Below are 27,988 nucleotides of genomic sequence, written 5' to 3'. Positions count from 1 at the left end.
AAACTGGCATTGTCAACCTCAAACACGGGTTATGTCAAGTCTCATTTACTAGCAATTTCAATTTTCAAGTTATATTGAAAAAAATAAGCGTTTAAAGTGCCGATAACAAACATAAATTCTTATTTGAAAGACAACAACCTTAAAAGTTGCAATAACTTTTGTACTTGGAAACTTTATTGAATGGAGTTTTAGGATGTAAATTTTGTTGTTTAGTGCAATGTGGGAGACATCTTCAAGATTTTATATTAAAAAGCATGCTTAGGGAAAAAGTCACAAGGTTAATTATTTAATATATTCGTTATTCTAACTAAGTTTTGTTTTTTTTTAATAGTTGTAACATATATTTGATTTAAAATAAAGGAAGTAATTAAACCGACCACTAACTTTATGTATTGATAATATATATGCATGAATAAACATATATACTTCAAATTCTAATTTGTATATATTAAATCGTTTTCGCTTACATGAAAAAAATCTATTGTACTAAGAAGTAAGATCTCATATTATAATTAAGTTACATATTATAACAACTTATTAGTTACATATATCTTCCAATATGATTTTTAAGTTGATATTTTACTCTATTGCGCTAGGGGCAACGGGTGAGACTCGTACTAAACACACATAGATATAACTATGAGAGACTTATGAATAATGAGTGTATAAATTTTCATTACACTTTAGACCATGGATTAAAGCTACGAAACCATTAACATTTTTTATTTCTTTTACTTGAATCGAGAGGACAACACTTTGTTTTGTTTTTCCCTATTTTTGGGAACTCAACTCAACTTAAAAGGGCATCATTTCGTTCTCTATGCCTTAGGATTTATGAGAAAATATGTTTAGGTTTTTGTTTTATTATTGGTAAATTGAATACTTATATATATACATATACCTATAGTTTAAGAGTTTCCTTTACTTATGTTTTAAAAAATATGTCAACCAGTTAAATTCAAAAACCAGTTGGTTCACAATGGAGAAGACTAGCATTGATGATTTTTAAATGTTTTAATTGATTCGCCTAAAATCAATATTTTCAACACAATCATTGTAGCATGATTTTATTATTTTGCATCTCACTTATCGCTCCCATTTAAACCATCAGTGAGTCTGGTTTTCGCAACATCATTATGTGTAAGTTACATAGCCAGATTTGTAGATAGAGCAATTTATTATACGTATCATAATTATAAGCATTAAAATACAGCATATATTACTATATCAAACATTGATGCTAAAACAAAAGAACAAGCCAAAGGATCAACCAAGAAAGTAAGACCACATATTTACAAAAGGTGGTGTAGATTGGAACAAGATTTATATAAAATACATATGAAGAGTGGATAAAGATATCTAACTAGCTAGCTACATGCCCAAAATCTAAACACTAATACCAATCATACATTACTTGGTACTTGAGAAGGGTCATTTATATAATATAGTGAAAATAGAGTAGATATGAAAAAATAATTTAATATTTAATCTCAATAACAAAATAATTGGTTTTTTATGATAGTATTGGTAGTTTTTTTTTTTTCACGCTGCTCTTTATGGTCGTTTCTATGTGCACTAAAAGGCAAATGGTCTACTCACACAAGTAGGGTACTACTCTTGGGCAAACTATATGACCATCGAGTCTCCTAAACAATAGGATCATATCGGAAATGTTTGAAAATAATTGGTGCACCATATTGCGGATGAAGCATCATAAGAACAGTTGGCGCATGCTGATACTTTGGAGATAACTCAAAAGAGAATCTTTGTAATATCATTGCAATAGTCAATTTCACTTGTAGCATTGCAAGATTTTGTCCAATGCACGTACGAACACCGAGCCCAAAAGGAAAGAAGGCCATTGGGTGTTTAGATGCGCGTGCCACTCCATTTGAGAACCGACTTGGATTAAACTCATTAACATCATTACCCCATATAGTTTGATCATGATGAATTGCCAAGACTGGAATTAGAAGCTCAGTTCCACTTGGGATCTTGTACCCTCCTAATTCAACATCGGCTTTTGCTCGTCTAATCGATGCCACAATTGGTGGGTATAGTCTTAGTGACTCATTAAGTATCATGCTCAACTGCATAATAACATTAGTTAACATTTGTAACTAGGATACCAATTGTGTTTGAGAGTAAAATTACCTTCTTAAGCTTGGAAACACAATCTTTGGTTGGGATATCATGTGATCCGAATACATTAAGCACTTCATTGCGTGCTATCACCTGCCACTGTGGGTGCATTGCTAGCAACACGGTGGTCCACATTAGCAGATTGGTGGTGGTTTGCTCACCGGCAAAGAAAAAACTCTTGCACTCCTCCGCAATGTCACGTGTAGTGATCAATGGCAAGCATTGTTTCCTACTAGCTTCAATCATCAGCCCAAGTAAATCCTTAGGCCCATCTACATTGTCCACATCACCCCATTTTTTCCTCCTCTCAATTACCCTAAATAGGCTTTTCTTGATTTCATCATGTAATTTCCAAGATTTAATATTCCTTTTTGTGGGTATAAACCTACAACATCAGAAAAAGTTGTAATATAAATTTCAATAAGAAATCATTTTCAAAAAATGTGTTTAATGATCAATTCCGGGATGCATACCTATAACCTGGAATGAAAACTTCTTTAAATGCTTCAGATGTTAAGACCAATTGTTGAGCTTGCAGTTGAAATATATGCTTTCCATCTATGTAGTTGGCGCCAAATGCGGCCCTAGTCATGGTATCTTCCGTTAGGTTTTGGTACCATTGCGATACTTCGATTTCCACCTCCCCAAAGTTCGACATGCCTAACCATTTGTCTAGCATTTTCATTACGTTACCCGTTAACACGGGTACCAATAACTATAAAAAAAAATAACAAGTTGAATGGTTGAAGTGTTAAACTAATAATAGAACATTGGGAGGTAGAAAATTTTACTTTGAGATTATCCATGTGAAATGTTGGAGTGATGATTTTTCTATGATATGCCCATATTTCTCCTTTGAGACTAAGGAGACCATCACCTTCAAGTTGTTTGATAAGGGGGTGAGCTTCATTTTTCTCATACATCTCCGATTTCAAACAAAATACTTCTCGAATGAGATCAGGATCGGCAACTGTTAGACGTGCCGTTGGTCCAAACCATACAAGAAACATGGGACCTACATTATTTGCATCAACAAAATCCATATCAATTACACATACCCTTTAAAATAAAGTGACATAACTTGCAAGAACTGGTCATATATAGGAGTTCAATCATTTGTATATAGACCAAAATTGGAGCTAGATTTAGTAATCATTAAGCAGAAGAACTTTAAACAAGTACAAGGACACATAGATGATGATGATGATGATGATGGTATTTGAATAGTAATAGTTTATGATTTAAAAGAGTATTTATAACCCCTTGAAGGACATAGTTTAAACTTTATATGCCACAATTAGCATTGATTCATGGGGACTATATCTACATATTTACAAACACCCATGTGCTATATATACCATTCAAAACAATAAACATAAATAGAAAAATACAAGAAAAAACATAAACCCATATAAAAAGGATGAACAAAAGGAGTATAAAACTTTTCTAAGAAACAAAACTGTTGACTCAAACTATTCATGATCATGGTAATTGACAGCATTAAATCGAAAACACATATTCATAATCATAATCAGTTTGAATCTCGTTGATCTTATCATGATCAGTTAACATAATCTTGAGGATAGTTTAAACATCACAAACACATAATATATTTTGTTCATATATGCATATACACCCATGTGATATATATGGTTATAACTTGTAAGTGTGTGTGTATATTATATGTACCATCCAGAAAAACACAAGAAATAACACAACCCTCACAAAAGAAATAACCAGAAAGAGTATTATTAACATGATCAATGATCATGGAGATTGAAAGCATCAAATGATCAAGAACTCATATATTCAGATGATGATGATGATAATTTAAACCAAAAACAATTAAAAAAATGAAAGTATACCATATATTTTGTTCCAATGATGGTAGAAAGATAGAACCCTAGGGAGTATATTGTGAGAGAAAGGCATAGGCATGGGCTGTGAAGAAGCTTTCTCCATTAAACTCATAATCTCTTTGGCATTACCAGTGAAGAAACAATATGGAGGTCCCTTTATGCCTTGTTTCCCAAAATGATCTTCAATCTTCTTTGGCTTCAACCATAACACCTTCACAACAAAAATTAGTAATCCTATCAATAATATTATTAACATCAGCATCTCTCCTTTCATTTCTCTTTCTCTCTCTCTTTCTATATCTCTCTCTATCTAAAATACTTGTCTTTTGGGCCTTTTATGTAGCAGCTTTTGTCTTTTATGTTTGAGTAATCATCCCTCAACTACTCTACATCTTACATTTTAGTCACTCAGCTTTTGTCTTTTGAATAAATACCAAACTTTATATGTACATGTGGAACTGATTATGAGCTACTTGAGTTTGTATGACTAAATGCTACAATCGAGTCGAACTTAAATTAGCTTGTAGAAAAAAATATGCCCGTTTAATAAAAGAGCTCAAGTCGGAGCTTTAGAAACCGAGCATGGTTAAACTCGCAAACATAAAAAACGGTCTATTATTGATATAAATATAATTACTTTATATAAAAATATGATAAAAATTACTAGATAGTATATATTTTATACGTATGTGAAATTTTCGTTATGTATATATATATAAATTAAATAAAAAACGAGTTGAGACTAAGTTGAGCTCAAGCTTAAAGTTTTCTCACAAGTCAAGTCGAAATATGCTAAGTTAAACGAGCCAAACTCGAACTCGCTTAGTTCAAAGAAGCTGGTTTTAAACACTATTAATTTATATAAACCAAGGCCGGGCTCAACAAGCATGACCTTGATTTGGTTACTTTAAATCCCGCTATATATGTATATTATACATAAAATATTATCAAATATTAAACACTTGGCATGTATATATATGCGTCATCAATTAATTGGTCGAGTGTACATATATAAGACGCACACTTTGGCAATATCTCGCATCCTCGCCCCAAGGACATGGTGTTGAATATAATAAAGGTGCATGTCTTCCATCTAATTATAATAATGGTGGAGAATTCAAATTCTGTAAGGTCCATATATAAACGGTTTATAGTAATATATTTAGTAGTGAGTTAGTTTATCTCACTTCCAAATGTTAATTGAGAACCTCATAAAAATAAAATTATATAAAATTTAAGGAAACCCTTCATGCTTGTTCATTTTTTCTTTATTTTCTTTATAGAGTAACAGAACAAAATGCTAAAAGATTCTATAGGTGAGTGCAAAAAGTGCAATAAATTAAAGTACATATACCTTTTTTGTAACTCGAAGTATATGTTCCCAGGGCTTATGCTGCTTCTCATGATCTTCCGTTTGTTCCACTTGTAATGCTACCAAAACTGTCGGTTATAAAACACTTTTCATAAGTGAGAATGGAAAACATGTCGGGTAAAACAGGAATTAAACATTTTCTTTATAAATGGTTAAATCAAAAGTTCAAAACGTACAAGGTCTACCAATTATCATAATTAAAGATTCTGGTAGCGGTTAAGATAATATCATGATAAGTTACTTGAAAGGAGTATGATCCTTTTCACCTTTTAGTTTTAACTGATTCGTACTTGATATTGAAAGTTAATCTTGAAACAAATTATTAGGAAAGATCGCAGGTCAGTTCTGAAACAAATTGAAAGTAGTTGAGGTGGTATTTTGAAAAATTTTAATTGAATATGATTTAATAATAGTTTGTAGCATCTGGCTTCTCGTACGTACCATGAATATTGCTCGTTTTGCTCACGAAGAACATACGAATTTGTTTTGGTCGTCAAAACGGAAATTTTCAAGAGGTCAATCACCTACTACTTCTATCTTGCACTCTTACCAGTGATGTTCTTCGTGCATCCACTAGCATTAAGCCCAAAATATGTTGGTCATTTAAGAGACCGTCATTCCATATGAACCAAGAATCTCGTATGTCTTACTGATATGTGATTGGCCTATGAGTTTAGAATTATCTTTAGTTTATTTATTTGCTATCAACTATCAAGGGCTTGCAGCCAAAAAGGTAATGATTCCGTTATTTAAAATGTCTTGAATAATGGATATATATTATGGGTGACTACGCAAGACATGAGCAAACGGTTAAGATTCATGAGTGATTGTTTATGCAAAGTCATAATCAAATTATGCATGTCGATCAATCTCCAACAAATATCGGTTGTGATCATAAATGCAAGAAAGCTATGACAGTAACATGTTATATAATATTCTTTATATATTTATACGATAGTGCTTATGTCACATTAATTTTTTTTATTACAATTGGCCAATGTGTCATGGCGAGTAAAATTACAAGACTGACTCTACACGTTTAACCTGACTATTCAATTCAAACCCAACAAGACACATTTAACGTACATTAACAAAAGTATAAGCATGCCTAATAAGTGAGTTACACAATACGATACGATATACCATGACATATTTAACAAAATTAAATATAACGGGTTAATTAACTCGAGTGACATGACACATTGGTACGATTATTGATCATACAACTCGCTTATCAAATTAAAGTAGTCTTTCCGATAAACATATCTCATGTATAAAAAGTTTCTACTAGGACTATTACTATTTCCCATATGGTTTCAAGCTGTATACAAAAGATTTTTATATTCTTTTACCCTAGTTAAAAAAGGGTAGTAAAAGTACTTCATCGTACCTTCTTATAATGTCTGTGGAAATGATTAATCACGTAAACACAAATTTCTAGCTAAATATTGTATATAAACTTTAAGAAGTAAGAACATTATTTATTTATTATTAGATCCACACAATTATTTAGCGATTATTGTTATATCTCTCGATCTATTATTGTCAAGAAAAACGTTTTTTTTTTTCGTTTTCACGTCATAAACTAAAATCATATTAAACTGTCTGATCATTTGTGCGGTGGAAGAAATCTATGGTCGACTTGGAAGAGAGAGGAAAGGAGAATAAAGCGTGTCTGATATGAAGAGAAGAGGGGTGAGTTAAATAAGTTAAATCCTCAAAAATGGACTGGTAAGTAGGGGCGCAAATGAGCCGAGCTGAGCTCGAGCTTGACTAGGCTCGAGCTCGGCTCATTTAACTTACACAAAGCTCGAGCTCGAACTTGGCTCGTTTCGAGCTCTATTTTTAAAGCTTGAGTTCGGCTCGTGAGTAGACTTTCAAGCTTAAACACGGCTCGGTTCGTTTACTATTTATTAATTATTTTTTATATAATTATAATTATTTTTATTATTATTGTTTTATGTATAAAATAATATATTTATTTAATTATTTTTATTTATTTTTCATAACATTATATATATATATATATATTCTAAAAAATTATATAAATAGCAGGCTCGTTTAGGCTCGAGCTCTATAAGTGAAGCTCAGGCTCGGGCTTGTTTATTAGACGGACTTACTTTTAGACTCGAGCTCGGGCTCGGGCTCGTTAAGCTCGGCTCGGTTGAGTTTTTTAACGAGCCGATCTCGAGTAGCTCACGAGCAGCTCGGCTCGTTTGCACCCAGACTGGTGAGGACAAGGAATATGAAAGGAAGGGCCAGTCGTAGAATTTTATCCGGACAAGCCCACCTGGTGATGGATATGGACTCATTAATTAAAATAATATTATTGGTGAGGGGTTGGCGCAAAGAGGGTTGTGAAGTTGGAATGTTGCTCTTAAATTTATGCACATGGAAACAAGGGTGTCAATTTGAGAGCTCCTTTGCATTGGGTAGGGAAAGATGCTTGGGTGCACCCAAACAAGAACTACCCCACATAAAGGCAACTACCCTCTAATATTGTTCTAATAATACCAAAACATGTTTGGGATATGCGTCCTTCATTCCTCCCATACTATTTTTTAAATAAATTATACTTTTAAATTGATAATTCTTGTTTTTGTTTATTTACATCAAACACAATCCAGAAAGTATGAGACAATCACAATATTGTAATATAAAGTGGATGAAATATTTGTCATATGATTCATAGATTCAGATTGTTGTCATTTTATGTTGTTATTTTATGTTTTGCTTTTATAGTTGTTGCATTAATTGTTCATAAAGATGGACAAACAAGTAGTTGAGAGTTACTCTGACCCGACCAGGTTTTTTTCATCACATTTTAAAGAAAAGGACTCGTTTCAAATTGATGGTGTATGGTTATGTCCAGGGCTCCATCTCCACACCATGTCGGGCTGCCGGCCATACTCTATAGGGACAAAGCAAAGAATGTTGAGGGGATCAGGTCGGATTTTAGGGAGCCCATATTGACGTCTAAGACAAAGTCTGAGATGAGAGATGAGTCTGACTCCAAAAGGGATGTCATATGGCTCCTTATGTTCGCAATAATCAAACACAAGATAAATATACCAGACATATATGAACATTGATAAGCATATGTAAAGGGATTTATAATAACAATATACGTATGAGAGTGACTGAGTGAGTATGTACAACAGTTGCTGACAGCGTATCTTATCTGATTTTGATAGATTTGACTTTGTTAGTAGTTGATATCACTCTTTCCTTAATACAATTCTGAGTGCAAATTGCATTTTTTTTTCTATGTATATGCATGGAAATATTATGATTAAAGTTCGATGTAAGCACCAATATTCAACCCAACAATCAATGCCAACTTGTTTCATATAGATTAATCAATGTATATGTGCTTGTGTACGTGCGCGCGTGTACTGGTTTATTTCAACTAAAATGTTTTATCTATAAAACAAAAACAAATTATTTTACTTACATGATTTAAAAGACTGTAACGCAATATAAACATTAACTTTTGTTTAATTTTATCTATAGTAACTTTCATTTTATTTTTGTAGTCTAACAATTATATGAACTAAATAAAATATGATGTGTGCATAAATAAAATTGATATTAATAGATCGTTAAAAAGAAACTTTTCTTTTATCATGTGGATTAGTTTTTTCTAACTTGCATGCTTATCTATATTTTTTGCAGTTAAAAAAAAATAAAAAGACAAAAAAGCAACTTAACATGTATTGTAATGATGTGGCGTTACAACAGATTTTGTGTATTGAGTATGAGAAAATATCTTTATTAATACACTTTTTTATTATGAAATTAAAAATAATATTAATTCATGCATGGTTCGCTAGTCATTGAAACCCTTTTTTTTCGAACTATAAACATTTAGAACACTACTGCAAAACTTTAGCCGAATTTTAAGAATGAAAAAATAATCGGAAATTTAATAATCATCATTTTCGGCAACAAGTGGTTTTTAAAAATCGATTTATGGCCGAACGTGACAGTTACATATACACAGATTCACAGTAGTAAAATTATTCTACGTACTATAAAAATATATGAAATGAAATAAACATAATGTGTGCTCTTAATACAATTTTCACTACTTTTGTTTGTACTACAACGATTTGATATATTAATAAATTTTCACTCTGATTTTTATTGTTACTGATTTCAATATGGATGTGATTCTGAGTTTGCCAATTCACTGCCCACTTCACTTGATGGAACTTGTTAGCATGCAAACAAACAAATATTTCTAAAACTTGTACATATTTATATATAAAAAAAGACATTATTGTTTTATCTCTTAAGTTTTATGTTTTTTCGATATAAACGAGCCAAGTCGCTCATAATCACTCAAAAAACAAATGGTTACATGAGACTGAGTTGAGCTCTAACCTAGAATACTCATTAATAAACAAATATGAGACAAATTTCCATACGTAGTGTTTGATTCCGTTATCACTAAATGAATTTATTTTCACATAAATATAATATAATACATACAACTACGTGATATGTGTGCGTATACACACACAAACAAATAACTAAAACAACAAGCAAGCTACATTCAAGCTTTTACAATACACAAGTTGAACTTGAGTCTTATAGAAATAGGTCAAAACAACTAAAATTCAACTTGAATTAGAGGTGCCGAGGCAGAAATTTTAATTATTTAAATAAAAACTAGTTGATATAGTATGTTAGTTTGGTATATGTTGATCATTACTTGTGAATTTGCAAAATATTAGCAAAACATATAATTCAGTAATCTAACTCGATCTTTTGGTCTATTATTATTATTATTATCGGTCTAGTGGTATGAATCCTCTCTTGCAAATGTGATCAAGACTATGAGTTCAAATCCTTACAGGTGTAAGGTAAAGATGAAATTTTGATGTTAAAAAAATCGATCTTTTAAGCTTAAATATGTTCTATTATTAGAAAGATAGATATAAATTCTATTAATTGTTTTTGCTTTGGACCTTTGTGAATGACACTATTGGTCTGTAACTAAACAATATAAATATAGATGAATAAAGCTGGTAAACAGTTGGAAGGACACATCATTTTTGGCATTTTGTTCCTCAAGGAAAGCTGCCCGCCATCTCTTTTATGGACTATGGATAGTTAAAAATCCCAACCTTTTGTTTCTCTCCTCTTTTCTTTTTCATCTTAATATATCATAATAAATTAACATGACATATTTTTCATTTACAGGAAACATATTTTGAATTTGGACTTTTACTAATTACTAGGTAACAAAACCTGACAAGTTGCGGCGGGGTAGGGAGGCGAATTCGATTGATACCAGTTAGGTTCGCAATGGTAGTTAACGAACTAACGATAATAAACCATAGAAAAAAAACTACAAGAATAATAGTAGTTCTCGTATAGCTTATGACAAAAAAACATATTTAAACGATGTGTGGTTGGTTGGTGATGGTTGGGTATATTTCATGTATTTTAGTGCATTAAACGTTTATTTTTATTACGTTTTTGGTGTGAATTGTGATAATTCAAGCGTGTTTTTGTATTTCAGGGTGTTGAATGTTAATGATGCTTATTGAGGCTAGATGCGAGCCTGCATTGACATTTTGGAATGAGTGAAAGTGACCAACACGCGTTTCAAGGCCTAAATGAGTAAAATGGGAAAAATTCTAGCCTAGGAGCCTCGTCGCACTATGTGACGGGTTGGATCACACGCCTCGCACAAAGTGAGGGAGGCAGGAAGCAAAAAACAATTATTTTGTCCTACGTGCTACACAAAGGACAAGTTTTCAGGGTTCGTGCTACGCGAAGGAGCTCAAGGACGGGAAAATAACCTAATTATTATAAAACCAATTTTCTGCCGTCATTCAAGCTATCTATCTTTTCAGAGATCAGCGGCGACCTAGAGGCAATTTTACACCATCTCAGAGCTCCCTGATCGTTGATTCATCCATTCAACACATAATCAAGTTGTTCATCATGTAAAGGCAAGGCTAAAATATTTGTGACCGCTTTAGGTGTAGGGTTTATGCTTAAACTGAATGTATCTGTGTTTCTTGTTTAATAATTGGATTGAAGTTTGATTGAATGTGTATTTAATCTAGCTTTATGTTGGTTTTGATTGTTTATACAGTTGTTTATCTGGGACTAGGGTTTATCATCAATCAGTTGGTTGTGTATTTGTGTTCATCAACATTTATTTTCCATTTTGATGTAGATGTCGTGCTCTAGTAAAAACAAGTATTTTTAAAGCTTAAATACCTATAACTAGCATGAGTAAGTAAGGTCGCCTTCTCAGGGAATCAAAGGAAACTGCAAGTCAAACTTATGATTTATTAATTAATTAACTGAAGTGGACAAACGATGTCATGCGGTTTTAAAGAGTTGATTTGATTATGAAAAGACGATTACTTTGGTTGTAAATTAATATGAGAAAAGAGTAACACACTTCGGGTTCAGGTTATGCAATAAACTGAACAAATATGAATCATATCAATTGGATAAATATATAGACATGAATCATCTGCTAAGACTGATAAGCAATTACTAGATATAGTGGTTTGGTCATGCTGATACACAAACTAATCCGATTAATTGGCACAACTGAGCGTGATCTACCTAATTGCTAGATTGTTAATTATAAGATTTCAAGCTAATAAATGATCAAAGGTAAAAGTTCAATGACGATAAGTGTTTCAATTCTGACATTTAAGTACACCTATTTGGCAGCTTAAATCCCTAAACTATCTTAGTTTTATGACGAAGATAGAAGTTCAGAAATTATAGTTATTGACATTTTAGTCAAACTTTAACAATAATTAAGACCATGCACACAATTTGAGTGGATGTTTATCATTATTGTATCAATTAAAATACTTTTTAAGATATAGCACATCAAAAAGTTAGGATGTTACAACTTACCACCTACAAAATTACAAACCATTCACAACAGTTGTTGCTTTTTAATTTATAAGGGAACATATGATGACATGTAATAGCGATACATTAGGGTAGTTACAATGCATCTATATTTAGTTCCACCCATTCTCAAGTGAGGTTTATAGGCATATCATTAACTCAAATTTTATATTATAATAAAATGATCCAATTACAATTGAGAGACAGGTAAGCGAATAACAAGCTGCTATGATAATTAACCGAAAGGTTATTAGCATCATTACCCAACTGGTCATAAGTAACGAGTGCTCCATTGTCGAACCAAAATAAATAATCTCTTTTATGATCGGTTTTTCAAAATCCGACACTAGTTTCCAAGGTTCTTAGCTTCTTGTTCCGGATTGCCCGTATGAGATACAATCAAACCGCATGTCAAAACAATTTTTTTCTATAAAAAGTGGCGGCTTTTATTTTCCGGTGACAATTATTGTATCGTTACAAGACAAGCATAAACCGTGAATGAGAAGGAAAATGATAAGTGAAAGTTACCATATATGATTGAGCCATCCTTAACACGTGCTATGTCTACTGATGTGATGATTAGTTGTAGAATTATTAGTGCCTAGTGACGAGATATGTGTCCTTAAAATAGTTTGGAAATGAGCTATAGAATCAAGTTTTATAATTTATATATTGGAAATGTTATTGAAGTAGGCCACTCAATCTTTGTCACAATTGAAAATACCATAGGAAGTGTCTTTCCATTGAAATAATTTGTGTTTTGTAACACAAAAGGTATCAATAGAATTGATTATTTAATTAAATACAATTATTAATGGGCTGTTTGGTAGCTTTTTAATAATTTCATTAACAGACTGTTTCTGAATCAATCATACGTAAAGTATGTTTGGTTACACCTCTTAATGGTTTATGAAACATCTTAATGGTTAAATTTAAGGGGCATGCTGAATGATATAGATGTTACTTCTTAATCAGTCATGCCTCTTATTAATTCAGCATATGATTCCAAACAAATCCTTAATAATATTTTCAAAAACATACTTATATGGCAACGAAAATCACAAGAAGCCTTTATTATTTACTTTTTTTTCACACGTTTTTGGGATCGTGGGAGTACAACCTTCGAACCATGTTCTAAAGGACACTTTTGACAAACCGTGTAATTTTTCACGATTATCATGGTTTGTTTTAACAACATATGGAACTACCCTTAAACTTGAGTAAGCTTTCTGAGACTAGATGCCAATAGGCTGTATTGATTTCAACTCTTCAGACTTAACTTATATGGGAACATCATCAAGAAGGAAACTCATCACTATGGAACATCATTAAGAATGAAACTCATCACTGTGGAACCCCCCCCCCCCTTCCCGAGTCATGTTTCGAACCAAGACCTAATGATCCAAGCCTTAACCATTATCCGCATGCATTGAATCAGAAGTTCAATTGCACGATTATCATGTTTATAAATGTATATTTGTGTCGTACACTACTACATGAATATAACATGTTTCTAAATTTGTCTATATAAATGCTTTGTCTAAATAAAGCTTGGGTTGCTTTCGAAATTTAAATATTTATATCTTAACATGACATTTGATCTATTATATTTAATTATTTATATTATTACATGACAAACCGTCTTTATTTCGACCTATTACTATATACGTTTACATATTATCTACTTAAACTTTAACATTTGTTTTTATATTCTAAATGCTTATTTGTTTTTATTAAAACTAATATAGTATAGTAAATGATTATGCATTACTTGTTCCTTTTCCCCTATTCTATTGGACATTCTCCCCTAGTCTTTATCTTTATATATGAGTTGGCCACCACTTTGCTTATTGATGATCCCAATTTGACCCTATGATTGTTTAGCTACTCTTGTACGTGAGACCTCTAATACCTTTTAGAGGTATCAAGAGTCAAAGCAAATGTCTATTTCTTAAATCCATGTTTTGTTTTAGTTTATAGTTTTAATGTTCATTAATATAACAAGCAAAGCATATCTATAATTCTATATGATAAATGTGAACCTTAAGCACTTATTTCATCAAAAACTATATACAAAATAAATGATAGAAAATAACTCTATATGTCATGTGGATATATATACATATACAAAAACTATTTACAAAATATATGTATCATATATCATATGCTACTTTTATGTTGGATCGCAAGATATGATACTACAGTAATTTTTTATATTCTCGACTGAAAACGACTACCACTCTCATGTCTTATCTGTGTTCACATGTCTAGGGAAATTTTTAGGACCTACATTAAACCGAGAGTTTCAATCCACCATCCATTATGCACATGTTCAACCTTTGACTAAGAAGTGCTCGGATAAGGAACACGCCCCATGACCTACATCAAACAAATCATTGTACCGTTTCTTACTTACGCACATTCATTTCAACTGTTGTAAATTATACTTTTAGCCGTGGGATTCATCCATATGAGACACATGTCACAGACTTGTCCTGAGAACGTCATGAGGCGTTCTCATATTTGTCTCTTTATAATGCTTGTGATCATGAATCTATAGTTTCATCTTGCGATGACTCATTGCCCAAACTCCCGACCGTGGGGCTATTAAAGTGATGCAAGCACTACTACTACATGTCTTTAATTAATCACCGAGTCATTCCCTGAAAGATATGCAAAAGTGATGGATGACCCAAACGGTTAGATACATTTATGACTAGCTAGATACAATCTTCAAGGACTTGCCCCGCTACACATATCGCAACAAGAATGATTCGAACACACGAAGGAAGATCAGATTACTTAGTATGCATGTTAGTAGTTATGTACACAAATGGGCCTTCTGGTTCTTTGTTTATGAATGACATTAGCTTCATAAATTAAAATAAGGTCTACTAGTGAGAAAAATATATGAATTAGCGTTCACACAAAAAAAAATGTTTTGGGTAAGTGGTCTTTTGGGCCTAAGATAATTTATCAAGGAGTGAGCATATGAACAAGTCATAAAAGTTATGCTTTTGTAACACCGGTGGTTAGTGGTGCACAAAACAAGTTTTCAGGTCAAACCTTGAAAAACGATTAAAGGGGTGGGGGGTGGGGGGGGGGGGTTTCCGTTTAGTTGTAGACAACAGTTTATAAGATTTCACGGACTGCCAGCATGTAACTAACTCATCCTTGTTTTAAAGAGATCAATCCCATACATGGTTACAAAAGTCGTTAGGCGGACCCTATGCGGTCGACTGGGGAGTTGGGTGTACTCGGGGTACTATAGGAGTACTCGGAATTGGTAAATATAAAGAAAATTCATTTTTGAATATTATATATATTTCAAATATCATAGTTATACTAATATTTATTTTATATAATAAAATAAAGGAATATTAATATAAGTAAGAGAAATACATTTTCAAATACATTTTCAAATACTAAATTATTCTAAAATTTCTAATCATTAACTAAAAAAAGTGCTATATATTTTTTAATATTATAGAAATATGAATTATATTTTATTCTTCAGTCAAAAATGACCCTAAGTTGACCGACTAGATGTGATTCTTGGCTAAGGTTGACCACATTTGATTAATTCTTAGTAAGTAGGCGGAGTTGGAGAAATCTCCTCGGATCCATACCTTGTAGCGAGTACTCGGGGAGTACTCAGCCTTGGAAACCTACTTTTACAATATTGTTTCAATATTACATTATCCAAAAGCCCATACTTTCATCTAATTACATCACGACCCTTATACTTCTTGATGATGAGTGATTAATACTACAGTCCATAATTTAAAAAAAAAAAAACAATTCTAAAGTTATTTTATAACAAAAAAGTAATCCAAGTTTTTCAACGAGTTTTTCTTAGATAAAAGTAATCCAATTATCCAAAGTCAGCTAGTTTTTTACCCAAAATATGGAAGGTTACATAATTATTTTTCCCTAAAGGGGATGTTCGGGATTGCTTATTTAAGCTTCATTTAAATTATTAACTTAATAAGGTGTTTGATAAGTCAAGGTATTATGAGTCATAAGCTAACAAGTTAGGATATCCTGACAAAAAATTATAAGGAGACAAAATAAGGAATCCCAAACACCCAAAAATATCGGTATTTCAGCAAAATTTAAATTTTTAAAATTAAAAATTGAAGATTGTCAAAACCGGTTCAACGGTTTGAACCAGTAAACCGGATTTACCGGTGACATAAAATTAACGAATACCGTTTTCTAGTTTTACTGGTCCTTATCGTACCAAGCTCATGCCTTGAATCAGGTATTAGCAGGCTGTTCGAACCAGTATTTAAAACACTAGTTTCATATGTTTCAATAACAACTCAGCCTATTGTATAGAATTTAAGAATAAGATCACTAATTAGTAGCAGTTACATTAGCATATCCCTTAAACCAAACCCAATGCAATGCATTTAGGTCGTATTTGTGACATAGATGATGAGTTAGAGGAGAGAAACAAGAGAGATTATAGGAGAATTCTTGGCTAAATACATGCATTTAGGATGTTATGAGCGCAAGAAATGAGAGCAAAAAAATGATGCATAAGAATGAATGACAGGAAAAAGAATGGGTATAGAAAAAAAAACGTTTGATAAAGTAAAAGAAGAGGATGTAGTGGCTCGATTTTAAGCTTTCAAAAACCAAAAAGAAGAAATCTGCATCCCATATGTTTAAATTTATTGTTTATATAATAATGTAATAGTATATATATGTCCCCTTTATAAGCATACTATAATAATAAGAGTGAATATATGTTTAATTGAATAAGATCATTTCAAGGCTAGCTTGAGCTCGGGTCGGCTCGATTGTAGCTTTTAGTAAGCTGGTCTCGAGTAGCTAATGAACGGCTTGACAAGCAAGTTCTCAGTTTTGGAACATGCTACAAAATTGTCTTCACCAATATCATTTAAATGATTTCGGGTAATATGTTAGAATTCGGTGGGGTTAGTGACAAATATATTGGGTTTAGATTCAAATGTTTTTCAATCGGATCACATCAAATAACTTAAGGGTTATTTTCATCATCTATTATTATGATTATTATTAAAAGCAGCCCAATAGCCAGCGTAAATAAGTCTAGTCCATGCAAGCAAGCCCAACTACGTACACTTTTAAGTATTTGTAATAATGCAGCATTTGGAATTGGATACTTAGAAATTATTGGTCGGTTGACCGGAGGCAGGGTGCGGCTACCGGCGACGGAGGACCGTTTAAAAGCCCCATGGATCAAATAACAACCTGAGCTGAGCCGGCTCGTTTTTGTGAACAACTAGGGGTTCGATTCCATTTGCTGAATTGAATTCAGGTAAGTTAACAAATGCTGATGAAATTAGAAATATTATTTGTTAAGTGTTTCTATTTAGAGCATCATTTTCGTTTATTTATTTATATGATTTTTGCTGAATTTTACACCAAAAGTTTAAATGTTACGTGTATGATAGGCTACTCAAAAAACTAGTAACCGATGATAACAACTCAATATGTTCACAAAAGACAAAACTAGTATAAAGAACAGAATGAACAAGCTTTCTAATCAGATATTGGATCTCTGTTTTATACTCATCAGATCAAAGGGTGAGTTTGCATGCTTGTTAAGAGTCACAATCAACAGCTGGCTAACAAGTTGGACCTCATATAGTTTATCAAAAAGAAAACAAAAGCTAGCTAGCTAAGGGGTTATGCCGGAGGCGGGAATGGTGTGTAGCGAAGCTGCGCCCACATCTTTTTGCGAGGTAAAAAATCGGTAGTAATCTGCATTTGAAAAAAAAAAAAAACAAAACAAAACAAAAGAGTTGAAACACAATGTCATAAACTATGCCTAATTAACTTTGAAGAAGTTATACAATATTATTTGCTTATCTTACATTTTGTGTTCCATCTACTACTGAGATCTCACTCAAAGAAGCTTTATAAACTTTTATAAATGCCGTGAGTGCTAGATCACTTTAACATAAAATAAAAACGTTAGTATTCGCAAAAGTCATAGATAGTTTTCATAACAGACTTGTGAATACCTGAATGTGTTGCGCTAATTCTTGTGTGTTTTAGGAAACGACACTCATTGGTCAGGTGGCATAGGCCTATGACGGACAAATCTCGGTTGTTTGATATGTCCAAAGACTGCAACCCTGGGCACCGGTTTGCAATGGATACCAAAGACCGGTTGGTCAGCCTTGATTAACAAGCAAACTAAGTTGGCTAATTTAGTAACAACAGTTTAGGGGTTTTATATATAGATAGGTTAATGATTCATTTGATTTGCTTGGTTTGGTTTGGTTTGGTTTGGAAGTTTCTTTTTGTCTCTAATCGATCCGAATTCGGATATTGATTAGGGGAAAAAAAAGATTTCAAAATCGAACCGAATAAATAGAATTACAGCATGTTCAAAGATTGTTTAATGTAGACACTCACCTACAACCACGTAAACCAAGCTCTTTCAAATTCCTGCCGGTACTCGCAGTGACCTCCATCACGAAATCATCACCGGCTCCATGTGTCATCGATACGTGTAGCACCTCCAGTCTTACCATAGTTCTCAGATGCCTAATGCATTTTCCCGCCTGACACTGCTGCACCGGTCCATATACAACTCAAGTAATGTGTCGTTAAGGACAATAGCCACCCTTTCAATCCCATAACTCGTGATGTGCTGACATAGACCAACGTTCACAGACTAAAGTAACGGGGCTAATCTATGATAACTTCAAGTCCACTATCTGTTAAACCAGAATCTCTCATAGATAGTATCCGGAGTGATGGCAACGCCATCGGTGAAGTCACGAACAATCCATCAATTATCTCATTGATGTTATATAACCGGCAATTTTCGATCCTAAATTTCAAAAACTCTAGTGAAGAAGCAAGAACGGGGAAACAGGGTTCTCCAATTGGAGAGTGCGGTGGCCTAAACAAATAAAGAAAGTCGTTCGTTCTAAAAATATTAATTACCCTTATTATTTTGAAAACATTTTTATTTTTGTCAAAGTACCTTTTTGGATGTTTATAAAGGCACTCTCGTTGAAGGGTCATTAGAACTTAGAAGACTTATGTAAGGTAAGACCATCACCAACACATTTAAACCATAAACTCATAATCAATTCCAATAAACACATTATCCAATAAACAATAGAAGTAGAGTAACACCTAAATAAAACAAGTAAAAGTTAAACCGTGGAAGAGGAACCACCACCCGGGGCAGAGAGGTCACTGGCGATCGGAAGAGGGCAGTAGGGCATAAAGGGGTGACTGGTGGTGTAGTGTGGAAGTACTATTTGTTGCCTGGCCTAAACCCAACAGGAGGTAATGAGTTTTAATTGGTCTGAGCTTTAAATTTTGATTGGGCTTTAAACAAATAGGAAAAACCAATGGATCATCTTCTAGATTCTGAGATGGTCTTGGATTTTGGTTAACACCTCAAACAGGTAACGTGAATTTTGGTTTTGATTGGGGTCAAACCTAATATATATATGTGTTTAGTGCTTTGATCTTGCTATTGATTTGTTCGGCAAAGACTAAACATATTCAAATCAAACTTTACTTTAGTAGACTTTGAAAGTCAAAGTACAACATTAAGATACTCACAATTTATCCTTTATATATATTTTTTAATAGAAGCTTCACAACAGGAGATGAAAAGCCACAAAAGCACGCGCCAGCCTATACTTTTAGTTTTAGGTGTGATGAAAGAGATGAAAAACGTTAAGAGGTTCGAAAAAATCCACACAAAAGAAGATGGAAATAACACAATGCAAGCGAAAACCAAGGTAAATTTAAGCTTTTTCAACACGCTTAAATACTGTAGACCACATTATGATAGTTTATAACAACAAAATATATGTTTATTAATCTGTATTGAATTGCGCTTATATATTGTATTTTTATTAATTACCCGTATAGTACACGGGCCTCAACCTAGTATTAAATGTGTCACACTTGTGGATGGTTTGGTTTGATCTTAATGGGGTGGTTTGAAAGAGATTATAATCAAAGAGACTTTAAGGAAAAATCAAGCGAAACTTGATGGCTAAGTTTTCTTAACATCATCTTTAGTTTATTTGATTAAAATTAGAATTGGTGTAATTAAGTTTTACTAACTACTTTTTCTTACTCCTTAAGTTTTGTTTACCTATGCAAGGATTAGTTGTTTTATATACCTCTTTTTTCTTGTTTCCAATTGATAGAGTCGCTCGTGTGACGTTTGAGCAAATATTGTTCGATCGTCTATTGAGTCCTGGGTTTGTTTATCGATTCACTTGTTTAAACGCAACAACTAGCTAGTATAAGATAAGTTGATAAATGTATACTTGTATATAAAGTCTATGTTGAATTTGGTTTAATTTAAATTGAATGTGATATTGAAGTTTAATTTGTAATTCCAATATTAATAATTTATAACCCAATTAGAATTTCATGACTCCTATTATTTTTCCTTGATTGTCTCACTCGCTTATGTTTCTTCATCATATAATATCGTATAAATATATAATTAGCCTCCCATGCATGTATCAAATCAAATCAAATCAAATCAAATCTTTGTATCGAAACCCTAGCTAGCCGTGTCCTGTTAGACCCCCAAAACCTCAGATCGAAGCCATGGTTTCACAAGAAGTAGTGTTGTTTAACATCCTACCAAGGGTTCCAGCCGAATCCACCACCCGTTTCATGTGTGTTTCCAAAGCATGGCACTCATTCCTTACCACCCGTTTGTTTGCCCGCATGCACCTCTTCCACCATCAAAACCAACACAAACTACTCTACAAATCCAACACTACCTTCTCCACCGTCGACTGTGAAGCGCCCGAACATGGTTTAACCACCCCTCTACGTTTCCCGTTCAACCTAGACATCCCTGATCAAACCGTGTCTATTATAACATCCTTCGAAGGACTCGTGTGTGTTGGCGTAAAGGATAAACGCATCAAGAATGAATACACTAGTTTCATCTTATGGAATCCCCTAACCGGTGACTACAAGACGTTGTCGAAAGCCTATGCTTGTAAAGAATGCTACGAGACCAACACGAGAGCATCCACGCTCTATTACATCTCTTCCGAAGATGACTACAAGCTTCTTCGCGTAACAAACTCTTGCAATGTGTATATATACTCTTTGAAATCTGACTTGTGGAGAAAGACCGAGCCGAACGAGGACATCCATCGTGTATCCGGCTGGTTTCTCGTCATAGTGTGTCGCTGGACGAAACACTCTATTTCCTTAAAGAAGACAAGGCGGATGAGTATTCGGTTGTAAGGCTCGATCTCAAGACCGGGAGTTTCACAGAGGCAGCAACTCCCTTCTTAAGAGATTTAACGACAGTAACTATTCTAAGAGGCTACATTCATGTTTGGATGCGGGCAGATAGTAGGTTCGAGTTGTGGAAGATGGATGCAAATCATAGTGATTGGACGAAGGCGGCGACTTATTGGCCGCCTAGTTTGGATCAGGAGCCATTCCCCTTGATGGCTGATGGACATTGGCTCATGCTTAAGGAAGGGTGTCTTTTAAAACATATCCAGTGAAGCCACACAACTATAGGTGTGTATATACCACTCTGAGATACAAGTGTACTTATACGGATATGGATATCCCTCCAATGGGGAAATACCTCGAGACTTTGGTGTCGCCCAACTGATAACATGCATCTAAGTTTTGGTTTACGCAAATGCGGAATAGAGGGCCATTGTTATGCCAACTATATATTTAATTTAACCTAGCTTTTGAATTGTTCTTATTTATTTCCGTTTGAATTCTGTTTGTTTTCTCGATTTTGTAAGGGTGTTTACGTTGCACGTTTGGCTGTTTAAAGACTCGCTTGAGTATTGAATAAGTGCGCAATCTTTCCCAATTCAATTAGCTTTCTCTCCACATTCATTAATCCTAAGTTACTTACTTTCGTTCCATTTCTTGTATATCATAAACCTACCTTGTCATTATGAACATCCAACGCAGACTCGGTCGTTAATTCTTCACCCTAGAAGTTCGAGAAGAAGGAGAAAGGAGGGGATCAAGTGACAAGGTCTCCAAACTTCAATTTCTTCATAATTTCTACCCGAAATAGCAACATATCATAATTTCCACTAAGCGTGTGCAGCTAATTAAAACCCTCGTTATCACAACTATGTTGCTAAAACCATGTGCCGCACCTGACTCGAACCATGAATAAACGGAGCTGGGAGGTTTCGTTAATTTTCAGTTGCAGTAAACAAATTTGTATTCCTTTCTGAAAAGGAGATGCTCATTCACCTTTTTTAAGTGTTCCTTTTCAGCACTTTCCTCTTATGACACACTCATGCACAAAGTAGACACACATGCTCATGTTTCAGTACCACTAGTACTTGCACTTGTTCTGAGTGTGCTTAATCTGCTGACATGTCTCCTAAATTGTTTTTCACATGTTACACACACACTTTACTTACAACTCCACACTTATAATCATGGATACATATATATAGGCGTCTTCTCAAGGAATCCGGTGCGTGGATCTCCTTTCCTTACACATATTTACTCATGAATGTATACATAAGCGTCTTCTCAAGGAATCTGATGCGTGGATCTCCTTACCCATAAATATGGCTTCTAAGTTTCTGATTTTCATACTCAAAATTAACCACAACTCTAAATTTCATCAAAATTCCACTCCAACAAATGGCTCACATTAGAAAGACAATTGGACCGTGGTGGTGTATAGATAGCAGTGGTCATGCTAATGGAGACATTGATGGTCATGATCATGGTTATGACTATGCACCTACACTGGCTCGCTTAGAGGGAGACGGTGATGACGATGATGGAGATTATGATTATGCTCCAGCAGCGTAAATTAGTTGTTTAGTGAATGAATAGCGTTGACTAGCATTGGGTTTTCATGGATCATGGTTTCTTATTGTGAGAGGATTTAAATTAGTTAGATTATAGTTGTTCAATATTTTGGTGTATGTTTTGAAATAATAATAAATTGATATATGGAGTTATCCCTTTTGATCTAATTGTTATTTTCTTTCAATCTTATCAATCAAGGACAATATAGCATAGCATGAAGATAATGAGATTAACTTTAAATATTATCAATCATAAAAGTTTTGGTTTTCGAATGACTTCATTTGTTCGTCATGATAAAAGGTTCGGTTGGATCATATCAAATTTCGTACTTTTATTCAACTTTTATTATGTTTTTGGTTATGTGTTCTTAATGTACAGACATTATATATGCTGGTTTGATGATAGAGATGCAAACGAGTAGAAAGAATAAGCTAGAGGGAGAGGGGATTTACTAATCGCTTTTGCATAAAAGAACATATAGGGTATGTTTGGTAAGGAGCTTTTAGAAGTTTTTAGGGGCTTCAAGCTTTTAAGAAAAAGCTCATACTCAATTAAAAGCCTTGTCTGGTTGAAGGAGCTTGAAGCTTTTAGGTCATGAGAAAAAGCTTAAAGCTTAAAGCTCCAACTAGTAGCGTTTAGAAAGAGTTACAAGCTTTTAGTATTTTAATTACTTAAATAATCTTTCAAAATAAGTATATTTAATATTATTGTTTTTTAATTATGCCCATTTTGGTCATTTTATACATTTATTAAAAGCTCCAGCTACTCTGCCAAACACCTAAATATATCTAAAAACTACAGCTTCCAGCTACAGCTTCCAGCCACCAGTCACCAGCTAGTTTTGCCAAACATACCCATAGACTCGATGACCTTTACGAGATCTAATAGACCCAATAAACAATTACACTAATTAATAAACACCCAATAGAATGAACTAATGATTCACTTGGTGACAATTAAATCAGTTCGACCCAAATGTTTATTGTTATCTATAAATCAGGCTATTTGGTCTATTGTTTGATCGGTTGTTATGATGAATTAAAGAGTTGTAAGCTTTTAAGCTTGCCGACTGAATGATTTAGTTCGGGTTATTTGATAAACACCATTTTGTTCTTAAGCCATTTGAATATTAGTATGAATTCGATAACAGATTCACTTGGTCAATTATTCATTGTCTTATGCATCTCGCATATTATCAAAAAATATCGATTTTTCCGAACGGCTAATTTGGATCACTGGCAGGTCACACCATGGGTCACTGGTCCACCCGGCCATCTCCATTCCCCAGGTATAGAACCTTGAGATTCTAGGCTCGCATGTCCCCGAAGGAAAACTCGTACGTACATCAGTCCCATAAGTCCCGACACAAAGACCACCCTCACGAGAGGAAAGTAGGTGAGAAAACCCCTGACCCAAAACCTGAAACCCCTGTTTTGTCGTTTTGTCACAGATAAGACATAATCCAAGACCTCCCCATTTTAATGAAGTCTTGGGCTAGCTCACTTAAATAACAATTTTATTATTCTAAATAATATAACTATAAAATAAACTTTATTTTTGTGAGAAATCCTATACTATAAATATGATAACGTAGTTTTTAAATAAATATCCGATCAATAAGTTTGCCTATGGGCCTTAAATGTTTTATTGTTTGACAAGTATTACATATGAGTATCAAGATTCAAGAGTATCAATTTGTGATCTTATAAAAGTTTGTAACCAACTAATATCTATTATCATTAATACGCAGGATTCTCACAAACCCTAAAATTACCACCATAGTCTCCGATCTGAAGACAATCATTCTGCTTTGTTCATAGACAACATGCATAAGCGTGTTATGATCAGGTCTGCAAGAGACATACTGAAGCAGAAAAAGAAACAAAAGCAGTATCAGATTTTGATCAATAAATATAGAGAAAATCGTGATAATCAAGAAGACGTCATCGGTTTGGAGATTTTTGTTACAAAAGAAGCTGAAACTGAGTCAGGTGACATAATTCTTGACAATATTATTGGCAATATTGACTATGATGATATATTGTTGTGTCACATATTACCAAGGGCTCCAGCCAAATCGATAATCCGATTTAAGTCCGTTTCCAAAGGATCATACTCGTTCTTAACGACCCCTATGTTTGCCAGAATGCATCAAGACCACCACCAAAACCACCACAAACTACTCTTTATATCCAATACTACAAGACCACTCACCTTCAGCACCGTGGATTGTGAAAAACTTTAAGATGGTTTCACCTCCGAACGCCATTTTCCATTTGAAGTAGACTGTCCTCAGGACGTGACCATCATAACGTCTTTCAATGGACTGGTGTGCGTGGGCATACATGATAAGCATAGCAAGTATGAACTCAAATACTCTCAGCTAATCTTATGGAATCCACTAACCGGTGACTATAAGACGTTATCTAAAACCAATGCGCATGAAGAATGTTATAAGGCCGTCTCAGGGAGAGTATTCGTGTTGTGTTACGTCTCTTCTGAAGACGACTACAAGCTTCTTCTTGTAACCGACTCTTTTAATGTTTATATATACTCGTTGAAATCTGACTCGTGGAGAAAGATTGAGCCAACTGAGGAGTTCCATCGTCTATCCTGCTCGGTTTCTGATTACAATGCATCGCTGAACCATAAACTCTATGTCTTAAAACAAGACAAGGCAGAAAAATATTCAGTTATGAGGCTCGATCTGAAGACCGGAAAATTAACAGAAGCAGAAACTCCCTTTAGAAAGTTTGAGGCATGTTTGGGTTTCACTGTCCTAAGAGGCTGCATTCATGCTTGGATGCGCAAGTATTCGAACAGGAATCATTCTATTGACTTGTGGAGGATGGATGGTGATGGTCATGGTAATTGGATTAAGGTGGTAACCTTTTATGAGACAGTTGCATTTGATTATCGGCTTATGCAACCGTTGCACTTGATGGCGGATGGTAAGTGGCTCATGCTTCACAAACAATGTCTTTCATAACAAATCCAGAGAAGCCTAACACGTTGATATGGTCATATTCCTCTATGGTATACAAGTATAGGGACACGCTTATGGAGATCGCTCCCAGAGGGAAATACCTTGAGACGTTGGTGTCACCGAATCAGTATGTGAAGTAACATAGTACTCCATTCTTTTTTATTTTCTCTGGCAACTCTTGCATTGACTTCTTGCTTTCAGTTGCTTGGTTTTTGATCATAAATGCACACCCTATATGTACCATATAATGTTATGTGTGTCACTTTTGAGTTGTGTACCAAAGTGTCATGTTGCATACTACCATGACTCAATGTCTCCTAACCGGACATAGGCGTCAATCATAGCGTTAAATGAAGTTGTGTCTCGAGATAAATGTGTTTTATCTTGTCTACTACTAGATTGTTTTATCTTACCTATATAGTGAATCAGTAGCGAAAACATTAACCATTTATGTTGCACAGTTGCTTGTTGATACTTGCACAACTAGTTCGTTCGCCTTACATAGTTCAAGCTTTTAGTCGTTGATGTTTTTTTATGATTTGTTTTCTTATTGCAGTGAGGCTTTTTATCATGTGCATTTCAAAAATCCAAGTATAAGCATAGACATAGAATGAGGAATTTGCTACTTAGTTGCTTTGCACTTGAAGGACATCCCATTAAGTTTTGCCTATACGCATATAACTTGTTTTGGTATTTTTTGACTTATTGTATACAAATGGGTCGATTTGGGTTATGCCTTAATCTATAGAGGGTCAATGGCGTTACCTTTGAAACTCGTTCTCTGCCTTTTTTGTTCTAAAATCATAAATCTCTTTCACATGGCACCTTACTTTGATTTTGTTCAATTCTTAATTGCCAAATAATTGGCTCTTGCTGAGATCAGGGGTCTCGTGTTTAGTGGTAAGGCGTGTTTAGAATTCGATTTAGATTCGAAAAATTCATATTTGATTCGATCCAAATTCGAGTTCAGTAATCAAATTCGAAGCGAATATGGATATATGATTTTCCATTCCTCAAAAATTGTAGCTAAATTATAAGACCCTGTGTGGTAGATGGAGCCCCCATCGAGGCTTTTTGCACTATATGCCGCCACGTCACTATAGGGGCTTTTTGACAAATAAAAAGATGTAGTGGATGGAGCCCCTTGCAATCATTACCTTCTTATTAATTTTTATTGTTTTATTAAAAATAAAACAAATAAACCCAACCCACCAATCATCATTGGTCCCACCTGGCGCTTTGTAGGACCCCCCCCCCCCCCCTCAACACACACTCACAAAAAATCCCAAAGCGTCCCTAAGGCGGTATTTCCGGCGCTTTGGATAGGAGAAAAAGCCCCATAGAGCCCGAAACACCGTCCATGGGGTGCTTTGGAGGCTTTTAGGAGACAAATATGGCTTAGGTATTTTGTGAAAAACGCCTTGGTTTTGTTGACTTTGGTCAACCAAAGTTCCAACCAATGATCAAGAAGAGGAGGGCGTTTCCTCCTCCACCACTACAGATAGTCTTACACACAACTTTTTTTTTATTAAAACATGTCAAATCAGATTGTGAACACCACTCAATTACATATTCAACAAGTTAAAACTAACATGTAATTGCATTATATGAATATTTGACTAGCAGCTATATGCTCATAAAAGTCAGGCCCTACATTCAAATAAGACTAGAAAAGTCAGAATCAATATTACTTTAAGCCTTCCAGCTAGGATGAAATTTGCTTTTCTTTGAACCATTAAAAAAATAAAAAAGAATATGCATACATGCTTATACTGGCAGAGTTAACAATAAGTCGGGTACGCGTCAGGTTTTAGTAATCTAGTCCTAATCCATACCCGATTATAAAACTATGTCTCGTACCCTATTGAAACCATGAGTAAACGGAGCTGAGAGGTTAATTTTCAGTTGCAA

At 34.0% G+C, this 27,988-nt stretch overlaps 3 protein-coding genes across 3 annotated transcripts; 2 read left to right on the top strand and 1 right to left on the bottom strand.

Annotated features, from left to right (window-relative positions):
• Positions 1-1,646: 1,646 nt before the first annotated feature.
• On the bottom strand, positions 1,647-4,347 carry LOC143556225 (cytochrome P450 734A1-like). Its single transcript, XM_077045608.1, has 5 exons — positions 4,008-4,347; positions 2,934-3,157; positions 2,616-2,857; positions 2,155-2,527; positions 1,647-2,090 (listed from the first exon to the last, which is right to left on the bottom strand). Exons 1-5 carry the CDS (start codon positions 4,273-4,275, stop codon positions 1,647-1,649), a joined length of 1,551 nt encoding a protein of 516 aa, XP_076901723.1. The 5' UTR covers positions 4,276-4,347.
• A 16,518-nt stretch (positions 4,348-20,865) lies between these two features.
• LOC143556223 (F-box protein ETP1-like) lies at positions 20,866-21,791 on the top strand. The gene is made up of 2 exons (XM_077045607.1): positions 20,866-21,348; positions 21,402-21,791. Exons 1-2 carry the CDS (start codon positions 20,866-20,868, stop codon positions 21,789-21,791), a joined length of 873 nt encoding a protein of 290 aa, XP_076901722.1.
• Positions 21,792-24,916: 3,125 nt separating this feature from the next.
• Positions 24,917-26,217, top strand: LOC143556222 (F-box/kelch-repeat protein At3g06240-like). Its single transcript, XM_077045606.1, has 3 exons — positions 24,917-25,082; positions 25,338-26,042; positions 26,090-26,217. Exons 1-3 carry the CDS (start codon positions 24,917-24,919, stop codon positions 26,215-26,217), a joined length of 999 nt encoding a protein of 332 aa, XP_076901721.1.
• Positions 26,218-27,988: the final 1,771 nt, after the last annotated feature.

This window comes from Bidens hawaiensis, unplaced genomic scaffold, assembly GCF_021521415.1.
Source record: "Bidens hawaiensis isolate Kalapana, Puna unplaced genomic scaffold, B.hawaiensis_p1.1 tig00018484_1, whole genome shotgun sequence".
Taxonomy (NCBI): domain Eukaryota; kingdom Viridiplantae; phylum Streptophyta; class Magnoliopsida; order Asterales; family Asteraceae; genus Bidens; species Bidens hawaiensis.
This window is presented reverse-complemented; position numbering and strand designations above follow the sequence as displayed.

Bases quoted from the DNA above. Each gene is read 5' to 3' on its own strand.
- LOC143556225 (XM_077045608.1), bottom strand. From the start codon at position 4,275: ATGAAAGGAGAGATGCTGATGTTAATAATATTATTGATAGGATTACTA. The intron at 3,158-4,007 runs GTATACTTTCAT...CAAATAATGTAG, and splicing joins TCATTGGAACAAAATATATG to GTCCCATGTTTCTTGTATGG. The intron at 2,858-2,933 runs GTAAAATTTTCT...TTTTTTTTATAG, and splicing joins TTCACATGGATAATCTCAAA to TTATTGGTACCCGTGTTAAC.
- LOC143556222 (XM_077045606.1), top strand. From the start codon at position 24,917: ATGCATAAGCGTGTTATGATCAGGTCTGCAAGAGACATACTGAAGCAG. The intron at 25,083-25,337 runs GTGACATAATTC...AAAAACTTTAAG, and splicing joins AGAAGCTGAAACTGAGTCAG to ATGGTTTCACCTCCGAACGC. The intron at 26,043-26,089 runs GTAAGTGGCTCA...TAACAAATCCAG, and splicing joins GTTGCACTTGATGGCGGATG to AGAAGCCTAACACGTTGATA.
- LOC143556223 (XM_077045607.1), top strand. From the start codon at position 20,866: ATGGTTTCACAAGAAGTAGTGTTGTTTAACATCCTACCAAGGGTTCCA. The intron at 21,349-21,401 runs GTAACAAACTCT...TGACTTGTGGAG, and splicing joins ATGACTACAAGCTTCTTCGC to AAAGACCGAGCCGAACGAGG.